Source organism: Oncorhynchus keta, chromosome 18 (genome assembly GCF_023373465.1).
Source record: "Oncorhynchus keta strain PuntledgeMale-10-30-2019 chromosome 18, Oket_V2, whole genome shotgun sequence".
In the NCBI taxonomy this organism is placed as follows: domain Eukaryota; kingdom Metazoa; phylum Chordata; class Actinopteri; order Salmoniformes; family Salmonidae; genus Oncorhynchus; species Oncorhynchus keta.
Window position 1 is genome coordinate 23,356,853 of NC_068438.1, and position 26,970 is coordinate 23,383,822.

Here is a 26,970-nt window from a genome sequence, read left to right on the forward strand (position 1 = left end):
ACGAAAACATCAGAAGGTAAAGAAACATGAGGAGGCTTCAGTCAACAACACAAAGTTTTGAAATTGAAGTTCTGTTCCATTTCAGAAGTGATTTTTGTAATTGCCTCGATCAAACGACGGATCTCAGAGCCTGTTTCCATATTCAGCTGTGAAAAACAACAAATAACCAACGCATCATGTAGCAAGATATTCATTTAAACAGGTTTTTCCTCCCCAATTTCTCTTGGTTGCTACTTGATTTTGACTTTGATGTGAAGCTTTGCTTTTGAAGTTTCATACAGAGTCCTCGTACATCAAACAAACTGCAGTCTAAAATCACCTCACAGACCCTTTTAAGACCAACCTAAAAATCCCCAGCAACTATCATGAGTCTGGGCCACAAAGAGAGAATCCTTTTCAATTCCTTCCCACATTGGCACAGCATTGTACCTGGGCACCAGTACAGAAATGTCCTTATATGGTACCACAGTAAATCCTGGCATTTGGCATGCCTGTATGGTGCCATGTATCATGACCGCACTGCATTACACAGACAGGCAGATTCTATACAGGAGAGGAGAGGCGCCTTCAGAGGGTCGTGGTTGTCACATGGGTCTGGTAGCTGAAAAATTTCCCATATCTAGACAATATTCCATATACATGAGAGATTCTACCCAGAAGGATAGTCACAACAGAAGCTAGTCTTAAGTAGAACCATACATATATGCTCTGGTCTCAAGCATATGCCTCAAATGCATTCATGCTGTGATGCCAGGGGTTTTTCATTGTGTTTAATGACCAAATGCATCTAGACTTGTAAATAGCCACATTACAGACACAATGCATCCTCCTCCATATGAATTCATAGCATTTCAGTAGCATAAGCCATGCCCAACATTTTGTCTACATCATCAACACTCTAGTCAAGGAGAAATAAAGTTGATCCTGTTCAGTTATATTAAGTTTCCACTGTGCAAAAGTCTGGGCAGTGAGGCAGAAGGAACAGCGCTGTGCTATGACTGCTGTACTAGATCTGGTCAGAAAGGGACTGACGTGGGTACTTCCGGTCCCTCTGCCTCTTGATGGGGATGTGGGTTGGTCCTGATGAACCAAGGAACCTCTCGTGGCAGCGGATGTAGGGACCTCCGGGTGGCCATTCATAGAAATGGAAGGGCTTCCTACTACGCTGGCAGCCGACCAAGAAGCACATTTGTGACTGCCGCATACAGCTCCCTCAAACCAACTAGCTTCCATAATAAAAGATGTGAGGAGGAGAAAAAAAGGGAAACTTGTGGGAAACTTTCCCACTTAGTGCATATCTCTTAGTGCCTTAGTAACAGTAGGGCTCACTGTGTTGAGCTCCACTCGTTTAAGACAAAAGGCAGTGACCCTGGCATCTCTCAGTGGTCGCTTGATCTGTGACTGTCTGTAAGATAGTTTGATTTCCCTCAGATGGCCCTGGCTGTCAGCTGTCATCAGCCTATCTTGCACTCCATGGCATCTGTGCAAAGGCAGAACAATGGGGTTCATGACACATCCGGTTCATGTTGGCCAAGAGAGCAAGAGGAGAGCGAGAGGAGAGAAGAGGAAAGCGAGAGGAGAGTGAGAGGAGAGCGAGAGGAGAGCAAGAGGAGAGAAGAGTAGAGCGAGAGGAGAGAAGAGTGGAGCGAGAGGAGAGAAGAGCGAGAGGAGACCGAGAGAAGAGGAGAGGAGAGAAGAGGAGGGGAGAAGAGAGCGAGAGGAGAAAAGAGGAGAGTGAGAGAACGAGAGGAGAGAAGGGCAGAGAAGAGTAGAGTGAGAGGAGAGCGAGAGAAGTGGTGAGAAGAGTGAGAGGAGAGGAGAGCGAGAGGAGAGTGAGAGGAGAGTGAGAGGAGAGTGAGAGGAGAGCAAGAGGAGAGAAGAGTGGAGCGAGAGGAGAGAAGAGGAGAAGAGAGGAGAGCGAGAGGAGAGTGAGAGAAGAGGAGAAGAGAGCAAGAGGAGACCGAGAGTAGAGGGAGAGTGAGAGGAGAGCGAGGAAGAGGAGAGTGAGAGGAGAGCGAGAGAAGAGGAGAGCAAGAGGAGTGGGGAGCGAGAACAAGGGGAGAGCGAGAGGAGAGAAGAGGGGAGAGATATGAGAGAAGAGCGGGAGGAGAAAAGAGGAGAGGAGAGCGAGTGATAGGAGAGCGAGAGAAGAGGAGGGCGAGAGGAGAGTGAGAGGAGAGAAGAACAGAAGAGCAGAAGAACAGGAGAACAGAAGAACGAGAACAGGGGGGGAGCGAGAGGAGAGAAGAACAGAAGAGCAGAAGAACAGGAGAACAGAAGAACGAGAACAGGGGGGGAGCGAGAGGAGAGAAGAGGGAAGCGAGAGGAGAGAAGAGCGGGAGGAGAAAAGAGGAGAGGGAGAGAAGAGTGAGAGGAGAGCGAAAGGAGAGTGAGAGGAGAGCAAGAGGAGAGCGAGGGGAGTGCAAGAGGAGAGTGAGGGGAGAGTAAGAGGAGAGCGAGGGGAGAGCAAGAGGAGATTTTTTTTTAATCTAGTTTGTGGGACCACAGTTCATTCAAGCCTGCATGGAACCAAATTGTGTGATGTGTTATTAACATGAATAACTAATAGACAAGATGCTTTGATGCTCTACTCTAGACTTGCATATTAACTTAAAAATACCTCTCAGGGGAGTCACACTTGAGTTGTACTCAATCAATAAATATACACATGAAATTAAAGGTTAAGTTAGATGTTTGGCCTTTAGCGATAAGACAATGATACTGCATTTATTGGCCCTGTATGACTCAGATGAGAGATCACATTCCACTTCTTGCACGGCGATTTGAATGCTGCAGGCGTTTGTCATCTACACAGCAAAAACTCAGAACCCACGTTAAGTAGAGGATGTCTGCTCCAGAGTTTAAGCAAGTATTTCTCAGAGTTAAAAAGGCATTAAAAGATGCTATGCTTTTCCTGTCAAATAAATGCTGTGTACTGTATCACACAAACCACAGTACTGTAAGCATATACAACATTATATGCTAGTTTAGAATAGCCTCCGGTTGGTTGAGATGTCAGAGGTCTGAGAAGATTGGATTGGAGAGGATTTCCATCTATCTACTCCATACTAGCTGGTTTACCAGTGTAGGGCTTACCACTTTCTTATCCTTCTCTGAGAGCATCCACTCTCCCTATGTCTCTCTCCCACATCTCCCTCTCTCCTTTCATTTAGCTGCCATGAGCTTCCAGCATCACTTCATAATTCATGAGGCTCAGCTGCCAAATGAAAGGTTGAGTCAGCCAAACATGGGTGTGTGGAGCAGAACTATGAACACTTCATCAGCCCTACAAAGCCTCCACATGGACATCCAATTTTCAGGCGGATGGAAAAAAGTAACTTTTCCATTTGTTTGTTTCATTTATTCAAAGCCATTCTTTCTCCTCAACAATGTCATATGTTGTTAATGGAGTGTGCAAGGTCAGAACGTAGCAAAAATATGAAATGCCACAGCGTACAGCCGCAAGGTAACGTTCCGTTTATTTTAGGGACCTTGTTATTCTCTGGCACCTAGCTTTACACAACTCTCCTAAGAGCATTAAACGCTGATACACACACTTGGCTTGCATGAGAAATGAACAGGCATTGAGTAACAACAGGGCTTTCTTACAGCTTCAGTGTGACAGCAGTATTTCTCCTGAGCATTGCAGAGTGGTCAAGCACAGAGGCAAACAGTGGTGGTGGTGAGAGAGAAGGACCACAACTGTTTCATTATTCATTGGGAACACAACAGTCATGGTTGTGTTTTAGGAACGAAAAAGGGCAAAGTGGACCCTGAAGGTCTACGGTGGCCCTGTGTTATGTCATGATGAAGTTTGACCAAATGCTGAAGAATGTTTTACTGAAACGTGTGAATAATTCAACTGTGAATAAATTACTGTGCCATTTTTGGAGGGGCCTAATCATTAATTTCGCTGTTATTATTGAGTTAAATCAGGAGTTGACCTGCTAAGATATTCAGGATTATTAGTTGCCAAGTCTCTCCAAGACACCAGGCTTAATGTTAATGCAATTTCTTATTAAGCTTTACACTCATTTAGGATTCAGCTGGAGTGACTAGTGTGCCAGGATAATTGTGTTTTAATGTTTAATGATGGGCAGAGTCTCTACACTATTGCTCCTCTGGAGATAATGCCCTGTCTGTCAACACCTAGAATGGCCTTCCCAGACCCCAGCAGCTCTAATAAACCCTAATTATTAGGGCCCAACATCACCCGCATACACTGTTATTTTCCATTAGTTAATATGCGCTTTCAGCTTCACTGATTTTCTAATGTTGTACTAGTCATGCTAAACATGTTCAGGGTTTAGCATAAGCCTTGTGCAAAATCCTGAACATGTTTAGGATGGCTAGTTTACAGTATAAATACAGGAAATATACATTGACAAGGGATGACTAAAGGTTTAATCTTAGCTCTGGGATGATGGGTAGGATGTTCCTTTGGGGGAACAATCCCTATTCTCCGTGTTTCCTGTGTACAGGCAGCTGGGCTGGCAGTACTATCTTCTATAGTGTTTTATTATTAAATGCATAAAAGCAGTGTTGTGCATGGATGCATGAATACAAAAGACAGTAGTCGGCTCTACCTGCACCAAAACTCCAGTATTTTTCCTTCATAATTTGTTCTCCATGTTATTTTTAAATAGGGAGCCAATTTGCTCATGGATCTTTCTTGTCCCTCAGCAGCACATGGGACATCTAGGAGTGCCAACAAAGAAGATGGTCAAAGGTAATGAATGTTTTATATTTTATTGTGCGGTTTGTGTAGCACCGACTATGCTAATTATTTTGTTTACGTCCCCTGCGGGTCTTTTGGGGTGTTACATGCTATCAGATAATAGCTTCTCATGCTTTCGCCGAAAAGCATTTTACAAATCTGACTCTGTAACTAGATTCACAACGAGTGTAGCTTTAATTCAGTATATTGTATGTGCATTTTAATGAAAGTTTGAGTTTTATCAAAAACGATACGTGGCGCACTTGAAATTTCCGCTGATATATGTTCCCACCACGGGACCACTGCCCTAACTTAACTTAGAAATACATTTGAAAATAGAATTCTCCCCCTAGCCTCCATCTAGGCAAGTCTATTGTCCAGCTACCTGCTAGAGCAGCGGGAACGTTTCCCTAGTCAGCTCCATTATTAGTGCAATGCCCCTTAAAGTGTTGCTCTGTGCTACCTAGTGTGGCAGGGTGGGGGTCCACCCCCCTCCTTCCCTCCTCCTCCGTTTCCCATGGGCTAAGTCTGTCTTCTGTGCCCGGCTCTGCGGCCCATCCCGTGTCCCCTTCCCTCGTACCTTGAACCTTGCTCTCTTTCAGTGGATACAGCTGGAGAACTACAAGGCAATCCCATTGTGCACCACCTGGAAGCCATGACCAATATATATTGTCATGCTAATAACAGGGTTAATAATATATCTGTGAGAATATCCAAGGGGATTTTATATAATTCTAAATGAATAATAACAATAATAATAAATATTGCTTTTTTTAATAAGAATCATATTTTGGAGATTATTTTGTTTTCAAATAATGTCAAATGAGCGAGAAAAAGGCCATTCTTAAAGATGGGGTGGGACATTGTTACTAATTTGTAAATAAAACCAGTTTGTTATTTAGAATAATTTATTTGTGTTTTTAGAGGGAGAGAAACCAAAAACCTCAAGGCCAGCAGAGGTATTGAACCAGCATCTGTAGCAACACAGCTTGTACAACTCTGCAGTATCTTAGACCGTTGTGTAGCCAGGACACCGGGGTTAACGCCCCTACTCTTACGATCCATCTGAAAGACAGCACCCTACACAGGGCAGTGTCCCCAATCACTGCCCTGGGGAATTGGAATATCTTTGTTTTTTTAGACCAGAGGAAAGAGTGCCTCCTACTGGCTCTCCAACACCACCTCCAGCAGCATCTGGACTCCCATCCAGGACCAACACTGCTTAGCTTCAGAAGCAAACCAGCAGTGGTATGCAGGGTGGTATGCTGCTGTACAATGTGACCCATCGGGAGTGGGCTACAGTACTACAGTAAGAGCGAAATAATCCTAACAAAATAAAATAATTTTAAAAACCTTAGTGTAACAACAGTTTTAGTAAGTAATACTAAAGTCGTGCACAATTATCAGTTTCTATTTAGGTTTATGTCACCCATTCATTGTCAGTTAGAGACACAGTAGGACCCAAAAGCAGAATCAGAGCTCTAACAACCCCTTGTGCTGGTCTGGAGCAATGAAGTGGTGACGCAGGGTACCGTACTAAACCACAAATTACCTCTAAGTACCACAGCATAATCACAAAACATTTAGTGGAGCAATTACTGTACCAAAACAAAACAACATTTCAAGAGATTTTGTGGTAGGCAGAACACACCGGAGTAGGATTCTTTTGTGCACGACTCAGCCCGTACTCTACACAGACCAGTGCGGCATAACCAATCAGATCTGCAGAAGGCCTTAGGGTTGCAAAGTGTCAGAAACTTTCCTGTAAATTTCTGGACATTTTGCTTATATTCATCAAAAAAGTTATCAGTGAATCTTTTTTGTGGGATACACATAAGGCAATTCTAGGTCTTGTGGCATATTTTGGTTAAACTATCCCCATTTCAATGGAATTGCAACCCTCTGCATGCACAGTGCACTCTTCCATCACATGCACAGCTGATTCTCAAGATCTCGCTGTCACGCCCTGACCTTAGACATCTATGTTTTTTCTTTATATTTTGGTTAGGGCAGGGTGTGACTAGAGTGGGTATTCTAGTTTTGTTCTTCTAGGGTTTTTAAAAAGTTCCCTCAGCGCTCACAACAAGCAACCTCAGAAAAAAGTCCCTCTACTTCTATTCGAGGTGAAAATTACACCTTATTGATAGCAACAGCTCATTGTCCTCCTGGAATCAGAAGTTTTAACTAAGAAGAGAAATTATGATTAATGTCTTGCTCGAGCTGTGTATGCAACTCTGATGCTCACAGGCAATGTGTATTGGAAAAGATGTCTGAATGTTCGTCGCCCAGCATACACCCCTCCAACCAGAAATGCTTTATCTACTAATTTGATGGATGCAGAGTTCAGAGTTCAAGTGAAGGTCAAGCAAATCATAGAGAACGCAGACTGTATTGCAATCATCTCTGATGGGTGGTCGAATGTTCGTGGGCAAGGAATAATTAACTACATCATCGCCACCCCTCAACCAGTATTCTACAAGAGCACAGACACAAGGGACAACAGACACACCGGTCTCTACATTGCAGATGAGCTGAAGGCAGTCATCAATGACCTTGGACCACAGAAGGTATTTACACTGGTGACAGACAATGCTGCGAACATGAAGGCTGCTTGGTCTGAAGTGGAGGAGTCCTACCCTCACATCACACCCATTGGCTGTGCTGCTCATGCATTGAGTCTGCTCCTCAAGGACACCATGGAACAAAAAACAATGGATACACTCTACAAGAGAGCCAAGGAAATGGTTAGGTATGTGAAGGGTCATCAAGTTATAGCAGCAATCTACCTCACCAAGCAAAGTTTTTTTTTTCTATTTAACTAGGCAAGTCAGTTAAGAACAAATTCTTAGTTTCAATGACAGCCTAGGAACATTGGGCAGAACAACAGAATTGTACCTTGTCAGGTCAGGGATATGAACTTGCAGCCTTTCGGTTACTAGTCCAACACTCTAACCACTAGGCTACCCTGCAGCCCGAAAGTGAGAAGAATGTTTGGCAGTCCTGAAACCAGCAGTAGCCATTGCAAGGATTGAGGGAGACAATGCCCTCCTGTCTGATGTTCAGACTCTGCTTGCAGATGTAAGAGAAGAAATCCGTACTGACCTGCCCACTTCATTGTTGCTCCAAGCAGAGGAAACTGCAGTTCTGAAATATATCAAAAAGCGTGAAGACTTCTGCCTAAAGCCCATACACCCCGCAGCGTACATGTTGGACCCCAAGTATGCTGGCAAGAGCATCCTGTCTGGTGCAGAGATCAACAAAGCCTATGATGTCATCACTACCATGTCTCGCCACTTTGGCCTGGATGAGGGCAAGGTTCTTGGCAGTCTGGCGAAGTACACCTCCAAGCAAGGGCTTTGGGATGGAGATACAATATGGCAGTCATGCCAACATATCTCATCAGCCACCTGGTGGAAGAGACTTTATGGATCTGAGGCTCTTTCCCCTGTTGCCTCCATCATCCTCCAAATCCCACCAACATCAACCGCCTCAGAGCGCAACTGGTCCTCGTTTGGGAACACACACACCAAAGTACGCAATAGGCTGACCAATACAAGGGTTGAAAAATTGGTGGCCATCAGTGCAAATTTGAGGCTTTTTGAGCCTGACAACGAGCCATTCTCAACAAGGTTGGAAAGGGACAGTGAAGATGAGGCCTCAGAGTCTGATGTTCAAGAGGTGGACATTGAGGAGGTCCAGGGAGAAGACATGGAAGCCTGAGAGGAAGACAACCAAAGCTTAGTTTCTTTAGTTTCATTTTAGTTTTCATTTTGAAATTTTTTTGGGGGGAGATGAGGTGGATCATTGGGGATCATTCAATATTCATTTTCTTTTGTTGTTCAGTGAAATCATCCATTGTGAAGAGTCAACTCATTTAATTGAAGTTCAATTCGTAACTAAATTGTTTTTAAAATTTCTATTGGAAGAATTTAATCATGTGCAATTATGTGTACTTAAGGTATAAGGTTTATGTTTCTGTCTCCATATGATATGGTAAATATATCCAATGCAAAAAAACATGAACACTTCAATAGAATTATTATTAATTTACATATATTTCCGTTATTTCCAATATATTCATGTAAATTCCCATATAATCCATTTAATTCCCATATATTCCCGTTAATTCCCACAGAAAGTTTCCACCTCTGAATATTCCCCAAAATGGGCAACCCTAGTAGGCCTATATACAAATAGACCATTGCCATATATGGATCCATTTACTTTGAACTGGACTGTGTTTACAGCTGTGATCTTGAGTAGATGCGCTTGTTTTGAGATCAAAGCAAGAGCTGCATGTAGCCATGTGCGAATGTTTCTTAATATCCTTTGCTAGTTAGTGAGTTATTATCCCAGTTATAGATCATTTGTAGTCAGCAATTGGGGAGGGATTGCTTCCTACTACAGCACAAAGCGTGTATATTTCTAGACATCTTTGAAAAGCAAGTCAGTTAAAAAGCTTTTTTCCGTCATAAAGCGGCAGTGTTGTATTTTGAGACAGGCTTGAATAATCTACGTTTTTTAATAGGCACAGAGTAGCATCATTTGTCTGATTCTCTGTAATAATGGTATGTGAATAATAATGCACTTTATTTTGTAAACTGGTTTCTTGTATCAAACAACAACATTTTCTGTCACCTCCTTGTCTGAAGGACACGTGGGATAAACAGATTAATGTCAAGCCCTGCATGTTTTTTTCCAAAGTCTCATGGCATATAGGCCTACATTGAGCACCACACATTTGCTGCTACTGTAGGTTGAATGATAGAACAGCTATTTCCATGTTAAAAGGTTATGGTTATGCATTTTCTCCATTGTTTTTGATGTTAGGCCACTCTGGTAGGCCTACATTAGGCTCAGTGCCGAAAGAAATCAGAGGGAACTTTGATCGCAATACTTATAGAATCTTGAGAGTCGTAATACTATCATATCGGCACCTAAGTATCGTTAGGTCCCTGGCAATTCCCAGCCCTGCCTAGCACCACATACATGACGCATAACGCTCATCATCTACCTGGAGATTAGCCCACTGGATTATTTTAGCTCAGATGAGACACACAGTCATTATTACGTCAACTCAGAGAGAAACTGAGAGACTGCCGCTGAAGTTTTTATTGAAAAACTTTGAGATTTGGACTGGACTTCCTCTCTGCTGGGCTCCCGAGTGGCGCAGCAGTCTAAGACACTGCATCTCAGTACTAGAGGTGTCACTACAGACACCCTGGTTTAAATTGTAAATAAGAATGTGTTCTTTACTGGCTTGCCTAGTTAAATTTTAAAAATCTCTCACTGCCCGACAGGGAATACTCCTGTTTGAGTAGAATGCTCTCACTGTCCGATAGGGGATATTCCTGTTTGAGGAGCATGCTCTCACTGTCCGGCAGGGGATATTCCTGTTTGAGTAGAATGCTCTCACTGCCCGACAGGGGATATTCCTGTTTGAGTAGAATGCTCTCACTGTCTGGCAGGGGATATTCCTGTTTGAGTAGCATGCTCTCACTGCCTGACAGGGGATATTCCTGTTTGAGTAGAATGCTCTCACTGCCGGAAGGGGATATTCCTGTTTGAGTAGAATGCTCTCACTGCCCGACAGGGGATATTCCTGTTTGAGTAGCATGCTCTCACTGCCCGACAGGGGATATTCCTGTTTGAGGAGAATGCTCTCACTGCCCGACAGGGGATATTCCTGTTTGAGGAGAATGCTCTCACTGTCTGGCAGGGGATATTCCTGTTTGAGTAGCATGCTCTCACTGCCTGACAGGGGATATTCCTGTTTGAGGAGCATGCTCTCACTGCCCGGAAGGGGATATTCCTGTTTGAGGAGAAGGCTCTCACTGCCCGACAGGGTATATTCCTGTTTGAGTAGCATGCTCTCACTGCCCGACAGGGGATATTCCTGTTTGAGGAGAATGCTCTCACTGCCCGACAGGGAATATTCCTGTTTGAGGAGCATGCTCTCACTGCCCAACAGGGAATATTCCTGTTTGAGGAGCATGCTCTCACTGCCCGACAGGGATATTCCTGTTTGAGGAGAAGGCTCTCACTGCCCGGCAGGGAATATTCCTGTTTGAGGAGAATGCTCTCACTGCCCGACAGGGGATATTCCTGTTTGAGGAGAATGCTCTCACTGCCCGACAGGGGATATTCCTGTTTGAGAGAATGCTCTCACTGTCCCGACAGGGGATATTCCTGTTTGAGGAGAATGCTCTCACTGCCCGACAGGGGATATTCCTGTTTGAGGAGAAGGCTCTCACTGCCCGACAGGTGATATTCCTGTTTGAGGAGAATGCTCTCACTGCCTGACAGGGATATTCCTGTTTGAGTAGAATGCTCTCACTGTCTGACAGGGGATATTCCTGTTTGAGGAGCATGCTCTCACTGCCCGACAGGGGATATTCCGTTTGAGGAGCATGCTCTCACTGCCCGACAGGGGATATTCCTGTTTGAGGAGAAGGCTCTCACTGCCCGACAGGGGATATTCCTGTTTGAGGAGAAGGCTCTCACTGCCCGACAGGGAATATTCCTGTTTGAGGAGAATGCTCTCACTGCCCGACAGGGGATATTCCTGTTTGAGGAGAATGCTCTCACTGCCCGGCAGGGGATATTCCTGTTTGAGGAGCATGCTCTCACTGCCCGACAGGGGATATTCCTGTTTGAGGAGAATGCTCTCACTGTCTGGCAGGGGATATTCCTGTTTGAGGAGAATGCTCTCACTGCCGGAAGGGATATTCCTGTTTGAGGAGAATGCTCTCACTGCCCGACAGGGGATATTCCTGTTTGAGGAGAAGGCTCTCACTGCCCGACAGGGGATATTCCTGTTTGAGGAGAATGCTCTCACTGCCCGACAGGGATATTCCTGTTTGAGTAGAATGCTCTCACTGTCTGACAGGGGATATTCCTGTTTGAGGAGCATGCTCTCACTGCCCGACAGGGGATATTCCTGTTTGAGGAGCATGCTCTCACTGCCCGACAGGGGATATTCCTGTTTGAGTAGAATGCTCTCACTGCCCGACAGGGGATATTCCTGTTTGAGGAGAAGGCTCTCACTGCCCGACAGGGGATATTCCTGTTTGAGGAGAATGCTCTCACTGCCCGACAGCGGATATTCCTGTTTGAGTAGAATGCTCTCACTGCCCGACAGGGGATATTCCTGTTTGAGGAGCATGCTCTCACTGCCCGACAGGGGATATTCTCGTTTGAGGAGCATGCTCTCACTGCCCGACAGGGGATATTCCTGTTTGAGGAGAAGGCTCTCACTGCCCGACAGGGGATATTCCTGTTTGAGGAGAAGGCTCTCACTGCCCGACAGGGAATATTCCTGTTTGAGGAGAAGGCTCTCACTGCCCGGCAGGGGATATTCCTGTTTGAGGAGAATGCTCTCACTGCCCGGCAGGGGATATTCCTGTTTGAGGAGAATGCTCTCACTGCCCGACAGGGGATATTCCTGTTTGAGTAGAATGCTCTCACTGTCTGGCAGGGGATATTCCTGTTTGAGTAGAATGCTCTCACTGTCTGATAGGGGATATTCCTGTTTGAGTAGAATGCTCTCACTGTCCGGAAGGGGATATTCCTGTTTGAGTAGAATGCTCTCACTGCCCGACAGGGGATATTCCTGTTTGAGGAGAAGGCTCTCACTGCCCGACAGGGGATATTCCTGTTTGAGGAGAATGCTCTCACTGCCCGACAGCGGATATTCCTGTTTGAGGAGCATGCTCTCACTGACCGACAGCGGATATTCCTGTTTGAGGAGCATGCTCTCACTGCCCGACAGGGGATATTCTCGTTTGAGGAGCATGCTCTCACTGCCCGACAGGGGATATTCCTGTTTGAGGAGAATGCTCTCACTGCCCGACAGCGGATATTCCTGTTTGAGGAGCATGCTCTCACTGACCGACAGCGGATATTCCTGTTTGAGGAGCATGCTCTCACTGCCCGACAGGGGATATTCTGTTTGAGGAGCATGCTCTCACTGCCCGACAGGGGATATTCCTGTTTGAGGAGAATGCTCTCACTGTCCGGCAGGGGATATTCCTGTTTGAGGAGCATGCTCTCACTGCCCGGCAGGGGATATTCCTGTTTGAGGAGAATGCTCTCACTGTCCGACAGGGGATATTCACCCAAACACTGAATGCCATGGCACTCTCCAACAGGTGATATTCCTGCAGCTAGAATGCTCTCACTGTCTGGCAGGGGATATTCCTGTTTGAGGAGCATGCTCTCACTGCCCGACAGGGATATTCCTGTTTGGGAATGCTCTCATTGACAGGGATATTCATGTTTTTCAGTAGAATGCTCACATGCCCGATAGGGGATATTCCTGTTTGAGGAGCATGCTCTCACTGTCCGGCAGGGGATATTCCTGTTTGAGTAGAATGGAATCACTGCCCGACAGGGGATATTCCTGTTTGAGTAGAATGCTCTCACTGTCTGGCAGGGGATATTCCTGTTTAGCTAAATGGTACTGCCTGATAGGGGATATTCCTGTTTGAATAGAATGCTCTCACTGTCCGGAATGGGGATATTCCTGTTTGAGTAGAATGCTCTCACTGCCCGACAGGGTTATTCCTGTTTGAGGAGAATGCTCTCACTGCCCGACAGGGATATTCCTGTTTGAGGAGAATGCTCTCACTGACCGACAGCGGATATTCCTGTTTGAGGAGCATGCTCTCACTGCCCGACAGGGGATATTCTCGTTGAGGAGCATGCTCTCACTGCCCGACAGGGGATATTCCTGTTTGAGGAGAAGGCTCTCACTGCCCGACAGGGAATATTCCTGTTTGAGGAGCATGCTCTCACTGCCCGACAGGGGATATTCCTGTTTGAGAGAAGGCTCAAACTGCCCACAGGGAATATTCCTGTTTGAGGAGAATTGTCTCACTGCCCGACAGGAATATTCCTGTTTGAGGAGAATGCTCTCACTGCCCGGCAGGGGATATTCCTGTTTGAGGAGAATGCTCTCACTGCCCGATAAGGTGATATTCCTGTTTGAGTAGAATGCTCTCACTGTCTGGCAGGGGATATTCCTGTTTGAGTAGAATGCTCTCACTGTCTGATAGGGGATATTCCTGTTTGAGTAGAACAGAATGCTCTCACTGCCCGACAGGGGATATTCCTGTTTGAGAAGGCTCTCACTGCCCGACAGGGATATTCCTGTTTGAGGAGAATGCTCTCACTGCCCGACAGCGGATATTCCTGTTTGAGTGAATCTCTCACTGCCCGTAACAGGTGGATATTCCTGTTTGAGGAGCATGCTCACTGCCCGACAGGGAATATTCCTGTTTGAGGAGCATGCTCTCACTGCCCGACAGGGGATATTCCTGTTTGAGGAGAAGGCTCTCACTGCCTGACAGGGAATATTCCTGTTTGAGGAGAATGCTCTCACTGTGCCCGACAGGGAATATTCCTGTTTGAGGAGAATGCTCTCACTGCCCGGCAGGGGATATTCCTGTTTGAGGAGAATGCTCTCACTGCCCGGCAGGGGATATTCCTGTTTGAGGAGAATGCTCTCACTGCCCGACAGGGGATATTCCTGTTTGAGTAGAATGCTCTCACTGTCTGATAGGGGATATTCCTGTTTGAGTAGAATGCTCTCACTGTCCGGAAGGGGATATTCCTGTTTGAGTAGAATGCTCTCACTGCCCGACAGGGGATATTCCTGTTTGAGGAGAAGGCTCTCACTGCCCGACAGGGGATATTCCTGTTTGAGGAGAATGCTCTCACTGCCCGACAGCGGATATTCCTGTTTGAGTAGAATGCTCTCACTGCCCGACAGGGGATATTCCTGTTTGAGGAGCATGCTCTCACTGCCCGACAGGGGATATTCTCGTTTGAGGAGCATGCTCTCACTGCCCGACAGGGGATATTCCTGTTTGAGGAGAAGGCTCTCACTGCCCGACAGGGGATATTCCTGTTTGAGGAGAAGGCTCTCATTGCCCGACAGGGAATATTCCTGTTTGAGGAGAAGGCTCTCACTGCCCGGCAGGGGATATTCCTGTTTGAGGAGAATGCTCTCACTGCCCGGCAGGGGATAGGGCAGTGTGCGTATTCCTGTTTGAGGAGAATGCTCTCACTGCCCGACAGGGGATATTCCTGTTTGAGTAGAATGCTCTCACTGTCTGGCAGGGGATATTCCTGTTTGTAGAATGCTCTCACTGTCTGATAGGGGATATTCCTGTTTGAGTAGAATGCTCTCACTGTCCGGAAGGGGATATTCCTGTTTGAGTAGAATGCTCACTGCCCGACAGGATATTCCTGTTTGAGGAGAAGGCTCTCACTGCCCGACAGGGGATATTCCTGTTTGAGGAGAATGCTCTCACTGCCCGACAGTGGATATTCCTGTTTGAGGAGCATGCTCTCACTGACCGACAGCGGATATTCCTGTTTGAGGAGCATGCTCTCACTGCCCGACAGGGGATATTCTCGTTTGAGGAGCATGCTCTCACTGCCCGACTGGGGATATTCCTGTTTGAGGAGAATGCTCTCACTGCCCGACAGCGGATATTCCTGTTTGAGGAGCATGCTCTCACTGACCGACAGCGGATATTCCTGTTTGAGGAGCATGCTCTCACTGCCCGACAGGGGATATTCTCGTTTGAGGAGCATGCTCTCACTGCCCGACAGGGGATATTCCTGTTTGAGGAGAAAGACTCACTGTCCGGCAGGGGATATTCCTGTTTGAGGAGCATGCTCTCACTGCCCGGCTGGGATATTCCTGTTTGAGGAGAATGCCTCACTGCCCGACAGGTGATATTCCACCCAAACACTGTATGCCATGGCCTCTCCAACATTGTTCCTGCAGCTACCCACTGCTTAATTTAGGAAACCAAGTGAAATCTGTTTGGGAACATTGACAGTAACATGTTTTTCAAAGAAACACATTTCATAAATTGTTGACAGACCGTCTGCACGCTTGAGAAAGGAATAAAGGAGAGAGAGGAGATGGAAATGAACAGAGTTGGGATATTCTGTATAGCTAAAGGTAATGTGTCACCCAATTAATTATTAAAATATTTTTTTAAATCCCTATTACTAGCCTATTCAAAATCAAATACAATTTTGAACCAACAGCATCGCTTAGGCTATACGTTCTCTCCCAGAAATGTTGGAGTGTAGCATAAGGTAACCAGTCCATCCAGTGTGCATAATAATACAGTCCACACTCAAAGGCTAGACCAATTATGTACCAAATACCTCTTAAATCAGTTTTGTTTCATGTTTTTCTGCCATCCGCAATATGTGGCAGGTTATGTATGGTAAAAGGGCACAATCCTAATTTTAATTCAGGGACATTTTTGGGGGCTTGGGCTCATAAACCTATGCATATGCATAAGCTCTAATATGCGTATGGGTGTTATGAAATAATCATCACCTTAGAAAGCGTTGTCCATTTCGTCGTGTTGTGGTTTGAAAATACATCCACAACATTTAAACCTGCTGTTGAACTGCTTTCTTCAAATTGATCATCACAGTGAGGTGAGTTTGATAGGCCTGCTGTTTTGATGATAAGTGTTTGATGTGATTTTCCATTTAATTTGCTTTGATGTCAGAGTGGTTAGAGGGACAATAGAGAACTGAGTAGCAGGCCATTAGGACCTGATGGTAGTTAGCAAGTTGGGTACTACCAAAGCATGTCCAGGGTGCATAAAAGGAGATTACCATGACTCAATGGTCACGTGGAATTTTACTGAGGTTTACTCATGACTGCTGGTGCGCCGGTAATACGGTCACCGCCACCCGGTCACTGCAACAGCCCTAATCATGGCCCATACTTCTCTAATTGCTCCTCTATAACAACCATCATCATACGATTATGTAATATGGACTGATGGGATGCTCTCATCAAAACAAGCCGCAAAAGGACAGAGCAGGTGGTGGACCCTAACCCAAAGCTCAAGAACATGACCAATCTGACTGACACCGTCACTGAGTTATGTTGACATCGGCTAAGAATACCATCTAATCAACAGCTCAAACAGGTAATAAGAAAGTGGCTATTCTGAAAAGAAAGGTTAATTGTATTATCTGAAGCGCTAAAACCCAATCTGTGCTCCAACTAGACTATATCGACAGCCAGCTGCTGCTATGACAAAACATCGACCAAGTCAGACAGCTTTTATATACTTTATGTTCCCTTCGGCCTGAAGGGCAAAGAGTGAAACAAGACAACTATGTAGAAAGGTAGAAAATAGTACAACAAGAAACTGTATTTATAATAGCTGCTGATCAATGGAAAACTAGCCCTTGCTATATAATATTATTAATGAAAATGACAGGGGCATAAATTCTTATTCTAATCAGTGACAAAAGCAGCAGGCACTGTGTAGCACACAGCAACCCTGGGGGTCAGAAGTCATCCCTCTGATAGTGTCTGAGAGGTAGGGCTGGGAATTGCCAGGGACCTCACAATATGAAAACTTGAAATCGGCCCTAATTAATCGGCCATTCCGATTAATCGGCCGACCTCTATTATATATGTATTGTTTTGTGAAACAAACAGCTGACTAAAGATGGGATGGTATTTGTGCGGTTGAGTCTGTTTCTGCGGTAACATGGAATCTTAACAACGTGATGAAACTTTGTTGCTCCTTGCAAAAACAAGCAAGGTGTTTTAGCAATGAGTATTTGGTTGCCTAGGCAACCCCCCGCAGCAGCAGCACATGCAGTCAGGAGCGAAGGAGAGGAGAAAATGTGCGTCTTTGCTATTCTAACGGTTATAACGGTGACCGCGATCATTTGACTGACCAATAACTGTCATCCAAAATCCAATGACCATCACAGCCCTAGTCACTGTGAGTGTTGTTTTGTGTGTAGTCAGAACACTGAGTTAGTCAGAACACTGAGTTAGTGTGCATGTGTAACGTCATGTTTTTAGTCCCCTAGGGCCAAGCATCTCTCATCTCTCAGAGGCCCGGATCTGTCTGCTCCACTCATCATCAAAGGGGAGGCTGAGGAAGGCTGCAGCAGTCCTCTCCTACGCCTCTGAGAGAGGCTCTGCTCTGCTATATATCCAGAATATCAAACAGTGCATACTCTGGTTTTAATGAATCCTTCATCCATACAGTCCTCCTAGATCCTCCATCCATATCCATACATTGCTGTAGCTCCTCCATCCAAGAGGAATTCATGATCCCAGTTGGGACTGGTCGTCAATCTGAGATCATCATCATTAATAACAATATTTCCTTGTGGATTATTTGGCCAGCCTCACAAGATCCACACCTCAGTTGCACACGCACAAACACACACACTCACAGCTGCCTATACAGGGTTGAGGATGAGTAAAGGCAGATGCCAACTGGGCTTTAAGGATAAAATGCAGATATGAATCTTGGCTTCATCCAACAACTTAGTCCACAACACATCAAATATACAGGTATTAAGGTATATTGATAATACAGCCATAAAATAGGATTAATAAACGTTACTTAAAAGCCATATTGAAAGAGAAGTTTCACTGTACATGCTAAGTGCTCCAAGGTGCCAACCAGCTGGTCTGAGAGGGATCCCAGCCATAAACAGCTTAAGTAACACATGCTATTCAAACACCAGCTGAACTAAAGATAGCAGTCCAGCAACTAAGTGTAGGCTAGTAAGTGTGTTATAACGTTCTGTACATATGCTTATTCTTCTCAGAGAAGGTTGTAATGGAGGAGCCCTTGGTGAAAGCTCACTGCAGGTATGTCCATGCTGTTCAATATGAAGAAAGAGCACTGGCCATTGCGTTCTGATTTCAGTGTGTTTACAAATAAACACAGCTTTAGTAGATAATGCTGGTAAGTGGTCAGCTATGATCTGAATAAAGATTATCCTATGATTCCCTGGCAACTGAGATTGGAGAAAAACATCCACTCACATGATTGGCCATACTTCGTCACCATCCTATGACAGAATCCAGCAGAAATACAAACATAGACCTAGGCCTACATGGTTGGCTGTAGTGTTGTTGTTGTCATAATCACCACTCATAAGACAGTGCAGACAGTCACAGCAGGAACTAAAATTGTCCATGGAGAGATGAGGCATAGCCTGTGTCTGCCTCTGCCAATATTCTACTTTGAGATATTACTTCTTGGATATTCTTTCTTGGATACAGAGAAGGCTAACCAGCATCACCAAGTTCAGGACTGTAATCATCAACCGCTGATTTATCTAAACAAAAACCTCGAAATGGAGATGTTACTCCAAAAGCATTATGAGTCAGGTTACGTATTGACTCTTTCTGTCATTTCCATCCTCCTCTCTCCATCTTACAGTGCAATCGGAAAGTGTTCAGACCCCTTGACTTGTCCACATTTTGTTACATTACAGCCTTATTCTAAAACGGATTAAATAAACATTTTTCCTTGTCAATCTACACACAATACCCCATAATGACAAAGCGAAAACAAGTTTAAATTTTTTTCCCAAATGTATGAAAAATAAACAGAAATACCTTATTTACATAAGTATTCAGACCCTTTGTTATGAGGCCCAAAATTGACCTCAGGTGCATCCTGTATCCATTGATCATCCATGAGCAGTTTCTACAACTTGATTGGAGTTCACTTGTGGTAAATTCAATTCATTGGACATGATTTGGAAAGACACAAACCTGTCTACATAAGGTCCAAACAGTTTACAGTGCATGTCAGAGCAAAAACCAAGCCATGAGGTCGAAGAAATTGTCCGTAGAGCTCTGAGACAGGACTGTGTTGAGGCACAGATCTGGGGAAGGGTACCAAAAATGTCTGCAGCATTGAAGGTCCCCAAGAACACAGTGGCCTCCATAATTGTTAAATGGAAGAAGTTTGGAACCCCCAAGACTCTTCCTAGAGCTCTTCCCAGCCAAACTGAGCAAGCGGGGAGAATGAATGGCCTTGGTCACGGAGGTGACCAAGAACCCGATGGTCACTCTCCCTAGCAAGCAGGGAAAGTACTTAATGGTACTTAATGGAAACAATAATTTTGTTTTAAACCTTCCCCAAACCATAGACCTAACCTTAACCACTTGGAATTAATACATAAACTTAACCTTTTGAGTTGTTTCTGTTTTAACACTGCAACCACATGGAATTAACCCTGTAACTAGTGATGCACCGATATGACATTTTTGGCCGATACCAATATCCAATATTTTCCTCGCCGATATACAGATATTATAGTTAACACACACATGGACTCAGCGTTCTAAAGCACTGCATCTCAGTGCAAAGGTGTCACTACATTCCCTGATTCGACTCCAGGCTGTATCACACACAATTGGCCCAGCGTCGTCAATTGTAAGTAAGAATTTGTTCTTAACTGACTTGCCAAGTAAAATAAAGGTGACACACACACCAAAAAGTTATTTTGTTGTCATTCATGGTTGGGCAGCAGGGTAGCCTAGTGGTTAGAGCGTTGGACTAGTAACCGAAAGGTTACAAGTTCAAAGCCCTGAGCTGAAAAGGTACAAATCTGTCGTTCTGCCCCTGAACAGGCAGTTAACCCACTGTTCCTAGGCCGTCATTGAAAATGCGAATTTTTTCTTAACTGACTTGCCTGGTTAAATAAAGGTAAAATAAAAATAAATTCACGTATGTCCCGATTACCAGTAATCGTTGTTCAGTCGTTGTTCATTTGTTCATTTGTTCAGTCGTTTCAATCTCAACCAGGATTTCCTTGTGGATTATTCCTTGTGGATTATAAGATCCACACCTCAGTTGCATGTCAAAAAGATGCAACATAACACAACATCTGTTTCAGTAGCTATAGTTAGCTAGCTATCTATATAGCTAGGTGTCATCATCTAAAATAACCTAATTTATAAAACAGTTCTTATTTGATTAGCCACAATAGTGGACTTTGTGGTTAGCCTTCAAAATAAAAGTATGGCATTATTCTACAATTTGTATTCATTTGCATCACTGTCAATGACATACTTTTATTTTGAAGGCAAACTGCAAATTCCACTATTTGGCTAAGCCTCATTGTGGCTTACTTCAACAACAACAAACCCATTGCGGTCGAGCTTCACTAGCCAGATGAAGCTAGCTGGCTGCTTATGACGTTAGCTTTGGGCAACAGGGTTAGGTTGCTGACTAGCTATTTAGTGGCGGCAGAACCACTGTTCCTAGGCCGTCATTGACAATAAGAATTTGTTCTTAACTGACTAGCCTGGTAAAAAATATATATATATAAAGAAAATTAATGAACTGAAGTGAGTACTTTGTGAGTACTTACTCATGAAGATTCCTAAATCACTGCTAAGAATAATGAAAATGACTGCAGGTTCCACTGGTCACTGTTTTCAGGCGGGTTGCATTTGTGCTAGCTAGGTACCAAGCTAAAACTAGCTACCCTAGAGTTGCGGTCAAACAAATGATGCGGTATTGTAAACACATCTTTCGTGGCCGGTGTTTGCTTGTTTGCAGACTTTTTGTACAGCTTTGACAGTGCTACTGTATCTTTTGACACGCAAAGACACAAATGGCGTACCATAGCATGTATGTCGTGAAGCTAATAGCAGTGACGCTATTACTGTGTAACTCCGGTAGGGCAGCATCTGAACGATAGCGCACTTGGTAGTGTGCACCGGTGCTCGACCAGTCGGCGAAAGCCAACATCACCTACGACAGAGAACGGTTGATTGTCAAGGGCTCTGAATTCCATTATCTTGGCTTTAACGGATTTCGCCTTTGAGTTGTCTCAGCTGAAACGTTCTTACTCTTTCAAATGACTGCTCGACTTGTTGACTGCTCCATCCACACAGCAGACATTGTTGGCTAGTTTAGGAATGCTGTGTTGCACATATAGAGCAACATTTTACGTCAGCTTTGACATCGGTTTGCACATCGGGCGTTAAACAAGACATCGGCCGATACCAATGTTGGCATTTTTAGCTAATATTGGCCATTTCTGATATGTTCACCGATATATCGTGCATCCCCACCTGTAACCACATGGAATTAACCCTGTACCACGCATAATTCATCGTTCAAAAATCCAATTAAAGCAAATTCCAACGTGAAACTATGAGATTAGATTGATATAAAACCATCGACAGATGTGGAAAAGCGTCAAAAGGCCTACTTTTTAAGATACAGTAAAGTTAACAACATTTGAGGATATTCTAGCCAAAATGTATATTCAAATGGCGGATATGTTGAGAGGAACAACAGCATTGCTTGTTGACATGATAAGCAAGGTCTATTTCCAATTAGCATCTCCTTCTCACACTACTATAGAATCTCAGGGGAGTAACAGTGTTCTGCTCCTGGGAGGAATGCAGCATTATTAGCAGGCTCAGCCTCCATCCCAGCTAAAGCTTGAGGAGCGTAACAAGTCACCATATCAGGAGGTGACATCACAGAGATGAGTCACACACAGCGTGTACTGTTGAGTGAGCATCACCACTGAAACCTTCAGTAACGATCTAGTATGTTCACTAAGCATTTATTACACTTCTAGCTACACGTATATGACCATCATAAACATGATTTTATAGCCAAAGTGAGACACAAAGAGATGCAATCACAGATTCCCAAGATAAGAAGCCTATTTATCGATACATAGGCCTATGTTTTATTATAACACAAGACAATAGGGGCCATGTTTTGTAATCAAGTAGGGAAATACTTGGATTCCTGCACCTATGCACCACCAATAGATTGGGTAGGCTATAAAAACATACAAGGGTGTCTGTATACTAACTTGAACAGATTTTCACCCCACTGAATGAAGACCAGCATCCCTGAGTCGCCTCTTCTCTGATGACGTTGAGACTGGTGTTTTGCGGGTACTATTTAATGAGGCTGCCAGTTGAGGACTTGTAAGGCAAAAATAGACTACCAAGTTTCAGAAGAAAGTTCTTTGTTTCTGACCATTTTGAGCCTGTAATCGAACCCACAAATGCTGATGCTCCAGATACTCAACTAGTCTAAAGGCCAGTTTTATTGCGTCTTTAATCAGAACAACAGTTTTCAAACATGGGTTTTCTAATGATCAATTAGCCTTTTAAAATTATAAACTTGGATTAGCTAACACAACGTGCCATTAGAACACAGGAGTGATGGTTGCTGATAATGGGCTTCTGTACGCCTATGTAGTTATTCCATTTAAGAATCTGCCGTTTCCAGCTACAATAGTCATTTACAACCGTAACAATGTCTACCCTGTATTTCTGATCAATTTGATGTTATTTTAATGGACAAAAAAATATGCTTTTCATTCAAATACAAGGACATTTCTAAGTGACCCCAAACTTTTGAACGGTAGTGTACAGTATGTGTGTCTTTCGGAGGGAGTGTGTTAAAAGCTGAAGTCAAATTTCTGTTGGACCTTGTGTGCGTGCAATTGACCAATAAAGTGATCTTAATCGTAATCTTAGGGGCTTGGCTTTGTTGAGAATGAGAAGCCTTGCTGGATTCATAGCTCAGTAACATCGAAAGAGTTCTCTGCTTGACCATCATGAGTGATATCAACCCATTGAAGTACAATTTTTTTTCTTCAAAATCTATACTGAACAAAAATATAAAGCGCAACATGTAAAGTGGCACCATGTTTCTTGAGCTGAAATAAAAGATCCCAGAAATGTTCCATTCGCACAAAAATATTATTTCTCTCAAATGCTTGCATCCCTGTTAGTGAGCATTTCTCCTTTGCCAAGATAATCCCATCCACCTGATAGGTGTGGCATATCAAGAAGCTACTTAAACAGCATGATCATTACACAGGTGCACCTTGAGCTGGGCACAATAGAAGGTGCTATTTTGTCACACAACACAATGTCACAGATGTCTCAAGTTGAGGTAGCGTGCAATGTCCACTAGAGCTGTTTCCTTTCAATTGAATGTTCATTTCTCTACCATACGCTGCCTTCAACATCATTTCACATCCGGCTTCTTCACCTGGTGGATCGTCTGAGGCCAGCCACCCAGACAGCTGATGAAACTGGCTTTGCACAACCGAAGAATTTCTGTAGAAACTGTCAGAAACCGTCTCAGGGAAACTCTGCAGATGGCGTTGCGTGGGCGCGCTGTTTGCCTCATGGTGACAGTAGGGTTATGGTATAGGCAGGCATAAGCTACGGACAACTAACACAATTGCATTTTATTGATGGCAATTTAAATGCACAGAGATACCATGACGAAATCCTGAGGCCCATTGTTGTACCATTCATCTGCCACCATCACCTCATGTTTCAACATGATAATGCAATGCCCCATCCATGTCGCAAGGATAAGTACACAATTCCTGGAAGATGAAAATGTCCCAGTTCTTCCATGGCCTGCATACTCACCAGACATGTCACCCATTGAGCATGTTTAGGATGCTCTTGGTTGAGGTGTAGGACAGTGTGTTCCAGTTCCAATATCCAGCAGTTCCAATATCCAGCAACTTTGCACAGCCATTGAAGGGGAGTGGTACAACATTCCAACATTCAATGGTTGTCACACCAGATAGTGACTGGTTTTCTGATCCATGCCCCTACCTTAAGGTATTTGTGACCAACAGATGCATAACTGTATTCCAAGTCATGTGAAATCGATATATTACGGCCTAATTACTTATTTTAAATTGACTGATTTCCTTATATGAACTGTAAATCTTTGAAATTGTTGTTAAAACTGCTGATAGGGCTGGACCACACAGGTGTGGATCTGGACCATAGGTTAAATGGATGCTGATAACATGTAAGCGAGTGAAAGTAGCCACACTTGTGACAGTATCTTAATCTCAATTTCACACAATCCTTCAGTGATGGCAACATTTCAATTTGCGTGCAGTCGCTCTCCCGCCTACGGACGGATACTAGGCTCGAGAACCAGAGTCGTGATGATGTTTGGGAGAGAAGACCAGGAGGAGAGTTACTGAGTAGCAACATTGATGTACGCACGTAAGCAGTGTCTTAAACGCTATCCATCCAATAGACACATCCATACTGTATTCTATATCAATGCAATTACTATTGATATGACGATAAAAGATAAACCCTAATGTAATGAGATTAACTTCAACCTATCACACGTGCATGCCAAATTGTTTTAGCAGAATGTAAATGCCTTGCTGGAAGGAGCAATGCTGATGGGTTGCTAGTTAGCTAACAGTTGTGAAAATTACACTTGTCCTAAGAATATGATAAAACAACCAGCTATATATCAAATAAAGTCATGCATTCTTAACTAAGAAAATGTTTACTCGTGTACACCATGGCAGAATATGTCAACAACATCCCTAACTGCGTGGCAGCACCGAACCAGCCAATTCACATTAAAATAGCATCTCATTCAAAAACGTTGTATTGTACAATCTTCCTTCACCCATCCACCTGCTACTGCCGAGGGAGGGACATGTACTGTACACAGTCCCTCAATGGATGGGGGTTGTCATGGACGCACAGTCCACCTTTTTCCTGATTCGAGTATTTTATCAAATACCTGGCCTGAATAGCAGCCATTAGGAAAAACTGTAACATTAGCTTAGCCATCTTACCTGTAGAGCCCACGAGAAGGAAGGCTAAAATGATATCCTTCGCGTGGATCATTGCAACTCCTTGATTAGACCACGCAAATGGCTTAATAAAGAATGTGGTCCCTGTAGTATGTGGTTGTTCTTGATATTTTCAAAAACAATACATTCCCATATTGCTAGCTATTTTCTTTTTTTGGCAGATTAGTAGTATTTCTAGTTTATTATCGATGTAGTAACGGCAGAAGACCTGCGCCAGCACAATGTTCAACGAATGAGTGACAAAGCCACTGCCTCCATACACACATGAATTAATCCGCACAATCTGAATCACAAGGATTTGCTGTAAAATAGTGCGCTATGCGCGGTAGTCCGTGGACCTCTTACATTTTTATTCAAAATAGGTCGAACATAAACTAAACGTCTATTCGAATCGGCATACCATTATTCAACATTTTGACGTATTCAAAATATCAATTTCAAATCAAACTACAAAGCTGCGATATGATGCTAACAGATGGAAGATCTAGACTGTCACTTTCTGAGTTCATGAACTTTATTTCTTGTAGATTTGTGTGCAGGTGTAGGCTACTGCTGTTGAGCAGACAATGAGGATTGTCACACGTTCTCCAACAGCTACTGTTGATTCGGGAACGACTGCTGTATTAAAATAAAACACCTGTAAAAGCCGAAACATAGCAGGCATACAGCAGCTGAAGTTCAAGCAGATCAGATGGTTAGATAGACATTTCTTATCTCTATCTGTGAAGTCAAATTCTTTCTCTTTGTCATCTCTGACAGAAAACAGAATACATTTCTTATTCCACCTCAAAATTCGTATTTCTAGACAATGCACAAGTAATACATATGACAAAGAATGTCAATCAAATGTATTAATAAAGCCCCTTTTACATCAGCAGATGTCACAAAGTGCTATAAATCAACTTGCTCCGTGTATTGTTGTCAAATCGAATTGATTAATTGATACGCTAGTGAAAAGTTTGGTCACGCCATCATCATGAACCTTGTTATCACTATGTATCACAGGAAGAACAGGTATAATTGAAGGATAAGATTCCCTGTGATCTCAGAGCTGCGATATCTGCACATGTATCAGTTAGCAGGAGTTAGCGATGGTGTTGTCAGACAGTGGAGTCATTGTCCTGGGAGTCGTCCTGCGGGGCATAGAGGGCCCCTTTGTACAGGCCTGATATTAATCTGGGGAGGCATAGAACTGGAGGAGACTGCTTGTGTCTCACATACACACACACACACACTGATGTGCATGCACACACAAACACAAACACAAGTCTTTAAAGGAAATGAGAAGCTGGTATCACTGCAACTGGCTTGTTATTACCATCAAATGAGAGATGTCGTATCTAGCTCAAGGAGTTATATATGTTTATGTCATTAGAGGTTATACTATGTATTTTCATGTTAAAGTGTCTAATGTTCCATTATTAAAGTGGCTAGTGATTTCAAGTCTATATATATAGGGTAGCAGCTTTTAAACTGCAGGGTTACGTAACCGGGTGGAAGCTACCTACTGATAACCCTTACCAGAGCTATCACCCCAGTCGACAGAGGGCTCTTCCTTATACTACATAGTTGGCCAGTGTTTCACTGGTCAGCCATAATGATGCCAAACATGTCATCACCTTTGCTCATATCTAGCATGTTTGGGGTTGTTGTGTAAAGAACAGTTCAGATATTCTGTGAATGCTTTACATCTTACCAGAGCTATTGTATCCGTTGGTAAGATGACGTCTTAGAAGACAGAGCATGGGTTTGTCTTTATGGATGCTGTGTGAAAGGGTCAGTGCCAG

At 43.9% G+C, this 26,970-nt stretch overlaps 1 protein-coding gene across 3 annotated transcripts in view; it reads right to left on the reverse strand.

Annotated features, from left to right (window-relative positions):
• Positions 1-25,409, reverse strand: part of LOC118370877 (neural cell adhesion molecule 1-like) — a 119,287-nt gene extending 93,878 nt beyond the window's left edge. The window contains exon 1 of one of the 3 annotated variants that reach the window (XM_052467648.1): positions 25,166-25,406. In XM_052467648.1, the coding sequence (XP_052323608.1) occupies positions 25,166-25,217 (52 nt within the window). In that variant the 5' untranslated portion in view covers positions 25,218-25,406. Of the gene's footprint in view, positions 1-25,165 lie in introns of all 3 variants that reach the window. The other 2 variants (XM_052467646.1, XM_052467647.1) reach the window with 2 other exon arrangements.
• Positions 25,410-26,970: the final 1,561 nt, after the last annotated feature.